This window comes from Halichoerus grypus, chromosome 1, assembly GCF_964656455.1.
Source record: "Halichoerus grypus chromosome 1, mHalGry1.hap1.1, whole genome shotgun sequence".
Taxonomy (NCBI): Eukaryota; Metazoa; Chordata; class Mammalia; order Carnivora; family Phocidae; genus Halichoerus; species Halichoerus grypus.
In genome coordinates this window covers 57,236,302-57,251,890 of record NC_135712.1, presented here as the reverse complement: position 1 = coordinate 57,251,890, position 15,589 = coordinate 57,236,302, and the positions used below count along the sequence as shown (strand labels likewise).

General features: G+C 44.5%; 1 protein-coding gene across 14 annotated transcripts in view; it reads right to left on the bottom strand.

The window, feature by feature from the left end:
* The window catches only part of PHLDB2 (pleckstrin homology like domain family B member 2), a 105,619-nt gene extending 94,360 nt beyond the window's left edge, over positions 1 to 11,259 (bottom strand). For 3 of the 14 annotated variants that reach the window (XM_078065883.1, XM_078065895.1, XM_078065913.1), the window contains exon 1: positions 7,302 to 9,038. In XM_078065883.1, the coding sequence (XP_077922009.1) occupies positions 7,302 to 7,320 (19 nt within the window). In that variant the 5' untranslated portion in view covers positions 7,321 to 9,038. Of the gene's footprint in view, positions 1 to 7,301; positions 9,042 to 10,506; positions 10,583 to 10,869 lie in introns of those variants that run through there. The other 11 variants (XM_078065900.1, XM_078065904.1, XM_078065898.1 and 8 more) reach the window with 9 other exon arrangements.
* Between the last annotated feature and the right edge of the window lie 4,330 nt (positions 11,260 to 15,589).

Sequence of the window (15,589 nt, the reverse complement as noted above, 5' to 3'; positions counted from 1 at the left end):
TTGCCATGCACCGACACTTCTTAGGGTCACCCAGAACAGAGGGGATTAATCAGAGGAGGACTGGCGGAGCAGAGCAGGTGATGGGAGAGGGGAGACTGTTTCATACAGCTGGGAAGAGGTGAGGATGTAGATTACAGAAGCCAACTCAGAAAAAAATAATACCCTCCAAGATCAGGAGGGTATCGGTTAAAATTTCCACTTCATAAAAAAGTTTGAGTCTCCACTGTGCCCTACAGGGGCCCTTGGAGCTGAGGGGCTGGCTCTGGGCGCTTTTGCTGTCCCAGACGGTGGCTGACGCTGGTGTTCAGAGCTCTCCCAGAACACTGGTGGTCCAGGGGCTGGTCTCTTTCAGCGCTGATGTCTACAATATGGTGAGGTTATAAATAAAGCACGCACTGATGACATGTAATTGAATTCAGACACCAGCTTAGAGCAGTCCCTCAAAAGCAGTGCCATTCTTTACAGGAATTCTGGGGAGGAGGGGTATTCCTGTGACAGCAGATGGGGCCTGAGGGGGAGCTTTTAGAGGACAAAAAGGGAAAACCAGGAAATCTATTTCAGCCTCAAACCCCAAGCTTAAGAATGGAGAACAATGGATACAATTCCATTGTACAATACCATACAAGAAAACATGATGAGGGGGGGCAGGGGGGAGGGCTAATCCCAACAAGAAATGTGTGTTATGTTGTGTTGCACTGAAATCCCAACAAGAAAACATGATGAGGGGGGCAGAGGGGAGGGCTAACAAGAAGCTTCGCGGGAATAACCACTTCCTTCTCTAGCCATATTTTCATTTCAGGACTCCAAAAGCAGCCATTTCCCCCATCCTCTGTTATCCAAACATCATCCTCATTGAAACCTTCAGTCCTCTCAGCTCTCCCTTTCACAAACATCCCCTCCTTTTGCACAAATATTTCCTTTCATCACTAAATCCTCCTCAGCCTCCTCCATCTCTGCAAACAAGCCTCACCTCTCCACTCAGCCCTACACCCACTGGCAAACACCTCCTCCCGGCAACTATCCCCAGATCCTGCCTCTTCCACAGATCACCTCCCACACACAGTTTCTGCAAGCATCCCTAAATGATCGCCTCAACACTCATCTCCTCATCTCCCACTCACTCATCCCGCTTCCTAAACTCTGTTCCTTTAAACTCTTGCTCCTCACTCGAGGTTTTATATCCCAGTGCAGAGAAGAAAACCACTTCTGTTAGTAGACCTGTACCGTTCTTGTTCTTTTTGCAAATAAAGACAGCAGCCAATGGATTCCCACTCCTCTTCCCTTGCGCCATGCTCTTTTGTCATTTAAAGATCTGCCTATTTTGGGGCGCCTGGGTGGCTCAGTCGGTTAAGCGTCTGCCTTCGGCTCAGGTCATGTGGGATCGAGACCCACATCGGGCTCTCTGCTAGGCAGGGAGTCTGCTTCTCCCTCTGCCCCTTATCCCGCTCTTGAGCTCTCTCTCTCAGATAAATAGATAAAATCTTAAAAAAAAAAAAAAGATCTGCCTATTTGAACAAAATCATTAGTATCCATTAGACGCATGTACATAGGTTGGTAATCTCCAAGGAAGATATTTCCATCTCTCCATAAGATCCAAAAAAAAGCAATTGCACAGGAATAAATGTATCTGAAAGGCAGAGGAAGAAGGCTGTTTTGTCCTTGCAGATGGAACCTATTCACAGGTGGCTGTAAATCTTACTGTGGGCAGTCACGCACACACACCCTCACAGACAGACGCATGCTGCCCACATGCCCACGGCAGCCTGAAATGCACGAAGGCTTTCCATGACTGCCAGAGGAGGCTCTCCAGAACCCAGGCAACTCAGGGCATCCTTGCAACTGGCCGGCTGTCGGGGTGACCCACGGCCGGGCTGGGGAGAGAGGTGAGGACCAATGGCTGACATGACTTTTCAGGACACTGATCACACAGTGTCTCTCTTGGTTTGCTTTAGTTTTGCTACATTATATTCTGGAGTCACCTAAGCAAAGAGGTCAGGGAAACCATTAAAGAAAGAACAGAAGCATCAAATACCCCTATAGGGAGGACAGAGCACAGATGGGAGTGGTGAGCGATGGGGGATAAGGAGGACATTTAATGCAGAGGGAAGACGTGAGGCGGAAAGTTATAGAGTTCCAGCTCCCTCCTATCACAATAAAGGAGTCTAACCCCACATTACCGATCCCCTCTGTCATCTCTCACTGTACCAAGTCTAAGCTCTGTCCAAAAAATAACTCAAAGTTTCCTAAAAGTAATCACAACCAACAGCAATAGCTGTACTTCAAATGAGGGTCTTTATCTCCTGTATCACAGGCTACTTTTAAATAAGTCTAGAGTGTTATATAGGAATAAATATCTTAGAGGACTTCAACGAAGAGGGTAAAACACCAAGTATGGGGATTTAAAAAAAATTTGTGCTAGTCCCTTGAATAAGACTTGTTTGTATGAACTTTGAAATATTCTTTAGACTCTCCAAGGAATTTGGTGGCATGTTTCCTGTGATAGCTCTCTCCAGCCAGTGAGGAAGGCAGGCTGGAGGGAGGCCACAAAGCAGAAACAACCTCAAAACACATAAGGGCCATTCAAATTCCATTCCCACCAACAAAATTCCTGACTCATACGTAAATCCTCAAGATGTGACTTTTGTCAATTAGACTCACATTGGTGTTTATGCCATTATTAAAGTAGCTTTAGCAATATTTTAAAAAAGAGACAATATTAATCCAATAAGCACATACATACATATATTATAAATTAAGTTCAACCCAGTGACATGGTAGGAAAGGTCTCAAATTAAAAACATGCTGTCTCTGATTATAGAAAATATGAGACCGAGGGAATATAATAAACACCACAGAGATGCTATCACTTAAATCTAGAATATAGGAAAGCCTACCAAACAACAACAACAACAACAACAAAAACCAACAGTATCTTCAACCAGCATATGGCAAGAAAAAAAAAAAAAGAACAAGAAAGAGAGGAAGCTGTTTTGGATTAAAAGAGACTCGGGAGACATACCGATTAAACGTAATGCATCGGCCTTCTTTGGATCTTGTTTTGAACAATCCAATTATTTAAAAAATTTTATGAGACAATCGGAGAATCTAAACATTGACTGGAAAATAGATGATATTGTAAATGCTATTTTTTTAGGTGTACTAATGATATAGTTATTTTTTTTAAAAACCCTACTCTTAGAGTTACATTTTAAATTATTTATGAATGAAATAGTACAGTGTTTAAAATTTGCTTTATAATAATCCATGTTTTAGGGGGAAGAAGTAAGGTCTACAGATGAAACAAGATTAGAATCACATACGGAAGGTACATGAGATTTCACTATTATTCTGTTAACTTTTGCGTATGCTTAAAATTTTTCCATAATAAAATATTTAAAAGGTAAGATGTATGCATTTTGAAAATCAATATGAATAAATTACATGAATATATACTGACTTAAAAATTGTACTGGTTCACTTTATAAAGCATGATGGGGTCATATCAGTGGCTCCTAGCTTACTTTTTTAAGCATGAAATACTAAACCTCTATCATATTGAATTAAGCTCCTAAAAGCTAATTTTTTTAAGTACATGGGGGAAATTTGAAAAAAAAGTGCATTGTCCAGATTGCAAGTATCAGGCAGTTATATTCAAAATACTTGCAAGATAATGCTAGTGTGGTAACTAAATTTCACCACTATGTGTGCCCAAAGAAAAACCATCTCTTCAGAAAGTTAAAATGTAGGAGTATTCACAAAAATTGCCAAACTTGTTATATCTTGAAGAATGTGAGCCTCAAAAAAACTTTAACACATACACACACACACACACACACACACACACACAAATGCGCGTGCGCCTTATATATTTATGCTAAGAGAGACTGACATGCTTTGTAGATAAATTAGGTTACTTCTTCTTTGAAAGTGAGAGAGTTATAGGAAATTATAGACTCATATTTTCAGGGTTCTTTATAGAATCCTAAAACAGTTTCAGCTCAAGATGAAGATTCCTGAAATTACCCCCGAAATCCAATGTTTCCAGATGTTTGTTATTTCTGATCATTGGTATAATTCATCCCTGGGTGAGGTGATTCTTACTATGGACCTGGAAGACTCCTCCTCTGTTACGTGACCACCACAGTGAAGATAAAGCCAGAGAAGTGGGGGAGTCAGGAGGTAGCTAAGCTGGGGGTCATGACTGTGTGTGCGTGCACCTTCCTTCAGATCCCCTTCCCGAAGCAGAGTGGTCCTCCAGGAAAAAGCATCCCTCAACTCAAGGCCAATTTCAAGCAAGAAAAATACTGACCTTAGGATTACATGAGGATAAAGATGCTCTCTTTTGGTCCTGAAACCTCCACTAGGGACTTGAATTGGAAGCTGAGTCTATGGGACCAAACTCTGATCTTTCCACCACCCTGTCCACATTCCAGTCTACTGATCAAAATACACTCTCTTAAGAGTCATCTTTTAATCTTCCAAAGTAACCTCCCCTAAACCTCAAAACACTACGTTCCCCGTTCTCTTACCCAAAATTAATGAACTGGAAATAGAGCATAAGTAGGCTCAGGAGAGATGAAGCAAACACAAGGTAACCACATCTTCCATAGTCGTGTTTTCCCCTTCAACTCAAAAATTGGGCAGATGGATTTCAAAAATGCCATAAAGTAAACAAAACAAAACAGTCATGACACCATCTCCTCATTACTTAATGGCTGATTATGCAGAGTGGGTATTGGAAAACACTGCTGCCTACCTTTAGACCACTTACTGCTTGGAAGGGAAAGATAAAGGACTTGAATCACCAGCAGAGATCCATAATCAACTAACTAAATTCAATTTAATAAATGCTGTTGTTTATAACTCTGGCCAAAAGACCGAATAAAGGAAATGGTTTCATTAGGAGGTTATTTTTATTGTAATGGCCAAACTAGTACAAAGAACACCGGACAGGCTGCCAGGAGTATGAGTCAGGAGACCCATCCTAGTCCTGGTTCTGCCAAAATCACCAACAGAAGTAGGAGCTGGAGTAAGTCACTTCGCCTGTCTTCACCTTGTCTTAGCAGAGGCTTCCCATATTTAAAATGCTAAGGGTGAACTGGATGTTCTTTCCACTCGAACCTTCTGGACTCCCAGAGATACTGGTTCAATAACCCAGGAGTGCCAGTTATACAATGCAGGAAATGGAAATGACCACAGAACAGAAACATGTTTTAGTGATAAGGTGGCAGCTACCTAACTGGGAAAAGTCTGCACCGGCGCTGCTGCCCATGACATTCCAAGGGCACGGTAAATTGTTTCAGCATAGCATAGTGCAAAAAAGGCCCGGTCAGAGTTATGGGTATTTGATTCAGCATGATGAATAAGAAATATTTGCTCTGCATTCCCATGGCTTGCCATTTCCTTAATAAATCTTAAGCTGTTTTCGAAAACCTACTTCTGCGATGACGTAAGCAGTGTGGCAGCCAGACATCACTTCCCAGTCTCCTCTGAGTATCTCTTGGCTATGAAGCACTACTCATGCTGGGTCTGAACTAGTCAAAAGAACGCAGGAGCAGACTTTCCTTTGCTTTTAACTGTCCTTGTTTTAGCAGTATAGTGGTCAAGAAATGCATCTAGGAAAAATCTTGCTATTCCGTATGCTAATTCCACAAGCATACCACCATCTGGAGGAGTCACATACAATGTGCAAACCAAGTATTCTAAGATGATCAACACTAACTTCTGCTGAACTCCAGATTTAGCAACAAGTCTTAGAAAAGGCTGACCCTGCTTGAGGTAACGATATTAAATATTGGCATGCACAAACTTTTCCTTCCCCTTAATTTGTAAAGGAAGAAAAAGCAGTTCGTCTAATAAATCAACTTCCACACACTAAACAAATATCTCTTGTAAAAAAACCTCTCAAAAACTTTTCCATGTAACTTAGCTTGCTACTCTAGATCTTACTTATCTGTTTCTTTGTATAGCAAGCTTCTCCAATCCCTGGCTTTCCCACCTCATCTCAATAAAATGATTTTTAAACCTGGGTTTCTTTTCTATTATTGACCACTAGCCGCTATAGATAACAAACTTACCTTTAAAGCAGATACAGCACAAAACTTCTTTTCCACATGTAAGAAACATCCCTAAATATCATGAAAACAACTGTGTGTAAATTAACCCCTAGAAGATTCAAATCCTGTGTGACAGAGACAAGTTCTTGTTTAACTGTTTATCCTGAAGGGATCTGACAACCTGAGCTACCATATTTGGTCTGATTCACTTTCAAAAGGCAAGGGTCACATTACTCAAATGTCAATAAATATTTCCAGCTGACAGTTATTTTAAAAAACAAAACAAAGCCAACTCATGTCTTCGCCTCTCATCTTCTGAAAAAAAAAAAAAAGTAAAAAGGAGGATTATGGGAAGGCTGCTACCATTCTTTAGTGTGGCACCTGCAGGGAGCAGACCCCTCAAAAAAGTGATCACTTTCAAATCATTTCTAAAGGTGCACCCATTGGCTAGTTCTCAAAATGATGAGAACTTACCTCAGCACAGTTCAGAGTTCTGACCTCTCCCAAGAAAGGCATACAAAAAAAGTCTTTAATGCCCAAACCTCCAAGACTCGAGGACTCTAACTACTGTGAAAGGACCACTTAGCACACAGAACTAGAATCCGTAATCACAGGCCTAATGGCTAAACATAGAAATGTAAATGGGAGCGTACATATGTTTGTCATTGATCAGGCCATATGGACATGACTCTTCTGATAATTCAAAACTCACTGCAATAACCCCTTTCTATAAACACAGCCATTCACAAATGCCCTGCTTTTTAAACTCTCTTAGGAAATTAACAATAGCTTTATACTACTATAATGTTCTTCTCCATTAGGGAAACAGACAGAATGGTAGAGACTGGGGTATAAGAAAGTACAATGGCGCAGGAGTTAGAAGATTTGACTTGCAGGTCCTGCACTATCCAGGCAAGTGAGTGCATCATGGGCAAAGGAGTCAGAGAAGAGGATTTCCTTTTATTCCCAGGATTGTTTTGTCTTACTTGCCCAAAGGATAGCCGAGCTCCAAACCCAAGTCCTATGCAATCACAGTTATCGTAGATAGCCATTCATCAGCTTGTGAATTTCCCCCACGGTTGCCCCCATGTGTGCTCATTTCCTTATATGCCAGGTGTCTTTTTAAACCCCATACTCAGGAGGCCTCTCTCATTTCCCTTCTGTCCAAGACAACTCTATCCATTCATGTACTCTTAACCCATAAGGCAGGGAGGGACGGAAAATCTCAAATGTTCTGTTTTGTACCTGGATTCAAAAGCAGCATCTGCTATGTTTATGGAACCATCTGTTGCCCACTTTGCCGTGGGAAGGATGGTGTAGGCATCAGATGTGGAGTGTCACAGGTCACACAACGGAATGAGCTCCTTCTTCGGGCCGGCACACCCAGGCATATGCCCCACTGTCACCATGGCCAATGATACTCTTCCCAGTCACAGGGCTTATTTATTTTCTCATGGAGAATGGTACCTCTAAACTCTCACAAAGGGTCAGGTCCAGTTTTTTCTTTCCTTTTTTTTTTTTTTTTTAAAATTACAGTGGCTTGAATATCAATTTCTAAAATCTCTAATTCTGGGTTATACCTAGAACTACATCTGTCACAAACTCACTTGAGACCTTCTGAGTCACTAATCTCTGGGGCATCTCTGTTTTCACATCTATAAAATAAGAAGGTTGAACTTGGTGATCTCTGAGGCTCCCTTGTGCTCTAACTCTCCCAAATTCTGGGATTTTTAAGTGAACTCAGAGTTGTCAATGAACTCAAGTTCCTTCACATCTTTGGTGTATTAAAGACTCTTAATGCCAAGGGCAAAAGAATCTGGTGCTGAAAAAAAGGCTTCTGTGACATGGTCTCTTTGTGTTTAACTAGAACACAACCGGTTTCTTGAGGATACAAATTAGACTAAGATCCTTAATCTTATTAACATATGCCCACGAGGTAATACTCTAGTATTTTAGAGTATTATTCTAGAGCAATTTTCTAGATTTAGGGTCTGAAGAATTCTTTGAGTGTGTTCTGTGTCTTGTAGCGTATTACACAGCAGCTGAGGCCTCGACCCACTAGACGCAGCCCAGTTGGCAGGTGGGGCTGTTCCCTACCTCCAGCTGGAACTGCCAAAAATGTCTCCATACATTGGCCAATAACCCCCCCCGGGGGGGGGTGGCAAAATCTCCCCCCATCCTCAATTGAGAACCACTACTATAATGGGTATCAGGGCTTGAAAATAGTGCACATCACTTAAAAGTTGTTTTTGTTTCACATGGGTGATATTTACACTGTTAATAAGTAAAGTACACCAAGACCTAATAGATTTATAAAGCACACGTATTCTACTTGAAAGAAGTACAAAGCACCGCCGTTACAAATCATTCGTAACAGGACTCCCTGCTAAGGGTTGAGAATTAGCACACAAAGTCATAACCTCATCTGCTCTTTTCACAGGATCTTCTCCAGTATACGCTCCAGAATCAACTCTTGCTTACAAAATGGGGCTTTTAAGAGAAGAAGGAAAACCAGTGGTTGCTTTAATCACTTTGGCTTTTTCTCCCCTCTCTTGTGCAAAAGCCTGGAAATAAGATGTTTCTGAAAAGGTTGCTAATGAGTTCTGGCTTTGGTCTAGATTCTTTAAGATAGGGGTTAGCAAACTCTTAGCTCAATTTCCCAAGTATCTTTCCTCCACCATTTCAAACAGGGATCCAAGACACACCCCCTACGGTCAGTCGTCAGCCCAAAGAACCGCAGCTACCAGCCGCGTGAGACAGACTGAAGCCCCTGCAAACTGCAATGATCACTCCTCTTAACCAAACATCTCATTTTCCTATTGGTCAGAAAGGCTGAGATTTGCAAACCTCCGGCTCTCCGGAGGTGAAGTCTACACTAGTCAACGAAGAGCAGAAATTCAACTCTCCCTGGCTTTTAAAGGACATGCCCGTTATAAACATTTTCAGGACTTTACAGTTTCTTAAGTACATATAACGTTTGCATTTCCACATTAAAAATGTAAGGTGAAAAAGAAACACTTTTAAAGAACTAAGTGCAGGATATGAAAAGGGCATCGTGAATAGACACAACTGTTACTTTTCCAAGAACTCAGCTCTTTATTCAAACAAATATTTACACAATTGAGGGCAATAGTACCAGGGGTATAGCCCTTCTGTTAAAACAGCGGGCAGCTCTAGAGGTTTATTTATCCCAAATCCAACTACTCTGTTGCTATCCTACCAGGAAGCAGGAATTCAAGTGCTCTCAGGGCAAAAGTTTAACCCTCTGAAACTGAACTTCACTTAGATCTCTCCCAGCTGAACTCAGATAATGTCAGAATCTCAGGGACATAACTCAAACGCCTAAATTAAGCCACACTAGGAAGCTTAAAGTTACACTCCCATACTTGAAAATAAGTATCTGCAACTAACACATTTCTAGAATGAAGGGAAATATGGCTGACAAATACTTATACTGAAAGGAATCCACATTTGTGTGCCTCGTTTCCTAGTTCCTAGTTTGGCAGTGACTAGGCGCGCATTCTAGAATCTTGAAAGCTACTTCAGAGCTGCACAAGGAAGACTTCTAGGGATCAGGGCACGGCCAACCGTGAGTATTTCCAGCCCCGGGCAAGTCTACCAACTTAAAAGGCTGCGGGCACGGTTCCCTCTTTTACATAAGAAAGGTAGATGCGCAGGCTCTGGAAGCCGGGTCGACTTCAGAAGCTCTTTCAAACAGGACACCTCAACCCTGGAAGGGACAGACTGTCAGCCTTTTAATTTCCTGACGGTGGCGGGAGTTAGCCAGGTCCTCCGCGCTTCAGTTAAGTGATGACTGCTAGCGCTAAGTTATTGAATGTACCAGCAAACATTTCAGTTGCGCCTCCGCCCTGCCGGACGCGGGTTGAAACAGGGGTTCAGAACATTCCCAACGCCTGCAGCCTCTATCTCTAGGGGTACAGAGACCGCCATACCACAAACTCGGGGCGGGGGGGGGGATCCAAAGCCAAATCGGAATCTGGGATTCTGCGCGGCTCAAACTTGCGAGCCCCACTCTTGAAACAGTAGAATCAGAAGCGCAGCTAGCCAGATATTTGGGGGTAGAAAGGGGTCTTCTCTGAATCCCGCGCCCCCCACCATCCAGCAGCAGACCTTCACTTTCCTCCGCCCATCGCGACAAAGCAGCTCTCCACCGCAGATCCCAATCCCTCTCCTTGGTCATCCCAGAGTTCTGGGCAAAAGTTGCCTCCAGTCCCCCCAGATCCCGCCTGTTCCCTACAATCGCTTTGTGAGTCTCTCCTACCCCGACACTCCCTCCCCAGGATCCTCGCCAGCAAGGTCCAGCCACCCCCTGGGGTTCAGGCCCCCCCCAAAGCTGCTCGGCCAGGGTTCCGCTAACCCCAGCCCGGGCTTTTGTCCCTAGAGCCTGCAAGAGAAGCCAAGCAACTCCGCGTCCCCGGCACCCACTCACCGTCTCATCTTTCCTTGAGCCGCGGCTCTCCACCGGCCCGGCCGCCCTCTCGCCTGGCCCTGGCCCCCGCCCTCCCACCCTCCCTCCAGCCCCCGAACCCCGGCCCCCTGCCCCCTGCCCCCTGCCCGGCCCAGCCGCAGCTCCAGCCGCAGCCGTCCGGCCACTCCGGACTCGCCGAGCGCAGTCAGCGCGCCCCTCCTGGGCCCGGGCGGCCTCTGCCTCCTCTCCGCCCCCAGCCCTCCGCCGCGCAACCGGCGGCGACCAACTCGGCGCGGGGGAGGCAGCGCCCCAGGGGAGCGGCCCGGACGCCCCTAGACTGCGCGGTGCCCCCCTCTCCCGGCCGGTCCCCGCCCCCCGCCTCACCTGGCGCGTCGGCGCGGCTGGGTCACCGCGGCCAGGGCGGGAGGGCGCGCTCGGTGCTCCACGGCCCGAGGTGTGGTCCCCCTCCGGCCGCGGTGGTGGGCTCCGCGCTCCTGCGTCCCGTGCCCCGGCCCCTGCGCTACCACCGCGGCGGGCACCCCGGGACTGGGGGCAGTAAGTCGGTGAGCCGCCCAGTTCACCGGCCGTTTGCAGTTGGGGCTTTTACTACCGCTGGAGGAGTCCGGCTGCTCGCCCCATCACCCGGCGCCGGTTCTCAAAGCTGCCTTTACAGCAGGGCACTAGAGACGTTTGTGGCAGGCTTCTTTCCTTCCTTCTTTCCTTCCTTCCTTCCTTCCTTCCTTCCTTCCTTCCTTCCTTCCTTCCTTCCTTCCTTCCTCTTTCTCTTTCTCTCTTTCTTTCTTCTTTTCTTTTCTTTCTTTTTTTACGAACTGGAAGAAGGGCGGGAGGGTACACGTCCTCCGGTGATGATTTCCTCACCCGTTGTGAAGTTTCTACTGGGAAACTCCAGGTGACCACACCTCACCTGCTCCCGACAGTTCGCCCGCGGGCAGGTACCTGATGCGTCAGAAAAGCAGCTTTGTAAAATCACTGGGGAATGGCCTCAGCGAAGGGCTGAGGATTCGGAACTAACTCATTCTGACTTCCTTTCGGTCATTTCTTTTGAAAGTATCTCTATTTTCCAACATTATTTTTCTGAGTTGCTGCAACCAATGAAAACAATGCTGGTGTGAATGTCCTCCAAAGGATGCTTCCGAGGAAGGCAACGAAGCGGACCCACACCCGGCCGCAGCGCCTCTGGGCACGCGGGAATGTGACCCTACGCCGAGTTCTGAGCCCATCTCTGGGGTTACAAAGATGAAGGCCCTCAGCCTTCAAGGAACCCGCAGCAGCAAGGAAGAGCTCACCGTGAACTGCGAACTCTTTAACATATGCTCAGTATGGCTTTGAGGAAGTTGTTTTAGCCCCCAGTGACATTTTCTTCATCTATGAGTGTAGTAATAATGATACTGATGATGGAAGTCGGTTAATAAGCTTTTGGATAACGTAGGCAAGGGACCTGTCACCGTAAGTGGCCCTAGTAGTCATTCAACAAATGGCTTATTTCATGCACTTTTCATTTGTGCAGGTAAAAGCCTGGTTTCTAATTTCAGGGAGAGGCTCATCTATGAACTGCTTGGTGTTTTATATGACTTTTTTTTTTTTCTTTCCTTTCTTGGCTCTTTGCCCCACAGAAACATACAGGGGCCAATCCGAAGGTTAAGTGCTCCAGCAGATCTCTCTTCTCCCACATCATCAATTTTCTCCCTTTATGGGATCATCTCCATCAACATAAAATCATGTTATTTGTCCCATCTTGAAAACAAAAAACTCCCTCTTGAATCCACTTCCCCCGCCAGCCACTTGTCCTTGTTTTCCTGCTCAGCTACAGTGAAATGCCTTTAAAGAAGTGTTAAGAAAAGCTGTCTCCAGGTTCTGTCTATCCTCATATTTACTCCAATCAGGCTTTTGCTTCGACCATGTCACTGGTACTCTTCTTATTGAGATCAAACTCCTGAGTCAAAAGGTTTCTCAGTCTTTACCTCACTTGAACTATCAGCAGTAAGGAACAGCTGATCATTTTCTCCTCCTGGAAATGAGTTTGACTTCCACAACATCTTATTTTCATGGTTTTTTTCCTAACTTTTGCTCCTTGTCGGTCTCCTTTGCTGGTCCCTTCTCTTCTCCCAGCCTCTGAGCATGGAGTGAGTGCCCAGGGTTCAGACTTTGCTTCTCTTGTCTATCCACACTCACTCCCTTGGTGATCTCATCCTGTTTCATGGCACTAACTACCACCTATATGGTAATGACTCCCAAATCTTACCCCCAGCCGGGCCATCTCCCCTGAACTGGAGGCTTCAGGCAACTGCCCACTTGGTTGCTTACAGGGCTCCTCCCACTTACAATTCCAACCTTGAAACCCTGAAAGTCCTCCCTCTATCTCCCAACAACCCTGTCCCAGATGAAGTCTGACTCATATCAGGCCTAAAACCTTGGTGTCATCCTTGACTTTTCTATTTCTCTTGCATTTTAAATCCAATCCATCAGGAGATCTTTTAGCTCTACTTTCACAATAAGTCCAAAATTCAACTACTTACCACCTCCACTGTTATCACCACCCCGGTCTAATCTGCCATCATGTGTTCACTTGGATTACCCTTGCCCTGCTTCTACTTTTGCCCCCCTGTGGGCTCTTCTCAACACAGCAGCCAAAGCAATCCCTTTAAATATTAAGGCAGCTCATATTACTCCTATCCTCAAAACCCTGCAGTGGTCCCCATCTCAGTTAGAAGAAAAACCAAAGTCCATAGAATGACCCAGAAGGACAATACATGATCTGCCATTCTCTGACCTCAGCTCCTTCGTCCCTCACTTCACTCACTTAGCTCCTGCCACCAGGGCCTCCTCAATATTCCTGGACTGGATTCCTAGACAGGTATGCTTCCAGCTCAGGGCCTTTATGCTAGCTGGCCTCTCTGTCTGGAATTGTCCCCTCCCCCAAAGATCGTGCTCCCTCACTGCCTCACTTCCTTCCAGACCCTGCTCAAATGTCACCGTGTTCCTCAGGCCTACCCTGACTACTCTATGTAAAATTAAACATGTGTTCTTCATACCAGTAGGCTTTCTTTATTATTTTATTGACAGTTTTTACCTCCCAGAATATTATAAAATGTACTTTTAGAATTATACTTATTGTCTAATTCTCCTCACTAGAATGTAAATTCTGTGCAGGCAGGGATTTCTGTCTGTTCTCTCCGGTGATACATCCCTGATGCCCCTAGAATGATGCCCAGCATGTAGTATGAACAATAGCTTTGACCCAGAGCACTATGGTTGCAAATATTTCCTTGCCCAGGACAATGCCACTTGACTAGACAGACATTTTAGGGACAGTTGTTCTCCCCCAAGGGGTCTGAAGAGAATGTCTACCAACACACCACACCTACAATGACCATAATTAAGTTAACAATATGCTTATCTGAGAAAAAATAGCTAATGTTCATTCAGAGCAACACTGCTGTATGTACCAAGCCCTCTTCCAGATATATTACAGTGTGTGTTAGTTTGATCCTATAACAGCCCTAGCAGGTAAGTACTATTATTACTAACAGCCCTCTAAGGTAAGCATTATTATTACTCCCATTTCATGACTGAAAAAAAATGAGGCACAGAGGAGTTAATGGACACTCAGTTAATACGTTGGTAGAATCGGAATTTTAACACAGGCAGGATGGTTTTAGAGTCCATGTTCTTAAATACTCCCCTCTACCTCTTCTTTAAGTAAGAATGATATATCAGGGGAAGTTTCTGGATAAAGATTAATTCATAATCACAAGACAAAAAAGTGATCCTCGTTGGCCTCTGTCACTGCCTTGTTTTATTTGTTGACATTTTGGTCTCTTTTACTTTGCCCAAGCTCCTTAAAGGCTAGAGGGATTATTTTATTCATATTTGTGTGAACCATACTCCAAGACTCGATACTACTCGATACTTGATACTTGGAAGGGGCTCAAAGAAGATTCGTTCAATGTGACTTTTTTTTTTTTTTTAAGATTTTATTTATTTATTTGACAGAGAGAGACACAGCGAGAGAGAGAGCGAGCACAAGTAGGGGGAGTGGGAGAGGGAAAATCAGTCTTCCCGCAGAGCGGGGAGCCCGATGTGGAACTCGATCCCAGGACCCCGGGACCATGATCTGAGCCGAAGGCAGACGCTTAATGACTGAGCCACCCAGGCGCCCTCAGTGTGACTTTTTAAAGTAACTAAAGCCATCAGCGCTTCCCACTCCTGCTGCATTGGTGTGGTTTTCAGCAGCTTGCATAATGCCACAGGGGCCTGGAGCTGAAGAGGTCCCCATGAAGCTGCAAAGCTTAAACTAAATGTTAAATGCAGACCCCAGGCATCTTCAAATGTGGAGAAGGCACTCAAAATGTAACACCTGTTATTATGTAATAATTATTACTACCAGAATTTCTTTTTAGTTATGATGATATATTTTTTTAAACAAAGAAAAAAAGAAAGGAGCTCTTTCCTTTTACTTTTTCCATTTCCTGGGTTCTTTACAACAAAGTCCCCTCTTTAATCCCAGACCAGAGCCACACCTCACTCTCTCTGCCATTTCCTCTTGTCCACTAGGATATTGGGTTGTAAACTACCCAGCAGAACTTCTTTCCAGGTCCCGCTTCTCTAGATCTGTAGTGGTTGCAATACCTGATCTTACTTTGCTGTATCCTCCCCTCAGGTAGGGAAAGGAGAAATGTTGCACAAAATGATCTTATAAGTTACTTATGGATCTTAAGTCCATTTGGACTTAATTTTGCTATGGTACTCTCTCATTAACAAAGACCAGTTGGACTTGATTAACTCATGTCTTGAATCTGCCCATCTCTGCTTCTCTCTGTCGTGATAGCCTAACACATGTTTGTAGCTATTTACTTGGGCCATCTTCAACCCCAGTCCAATTATTTGTACTGATGTTCTCCTTAATAATATGCCTATATAAAGAATCAAGAAGTTTTTATTTGCAGAGTGCAGTGGAAAGATCACTGATCTTGGGAGTCAGACAGACCTGAGTTTACACCCTGACTCAGCCCCATTGGAATGTATTATTTACTTTCATTGAGAAATTTCTTTCCTGAAAAATGAGACTAATAACACCCAACTC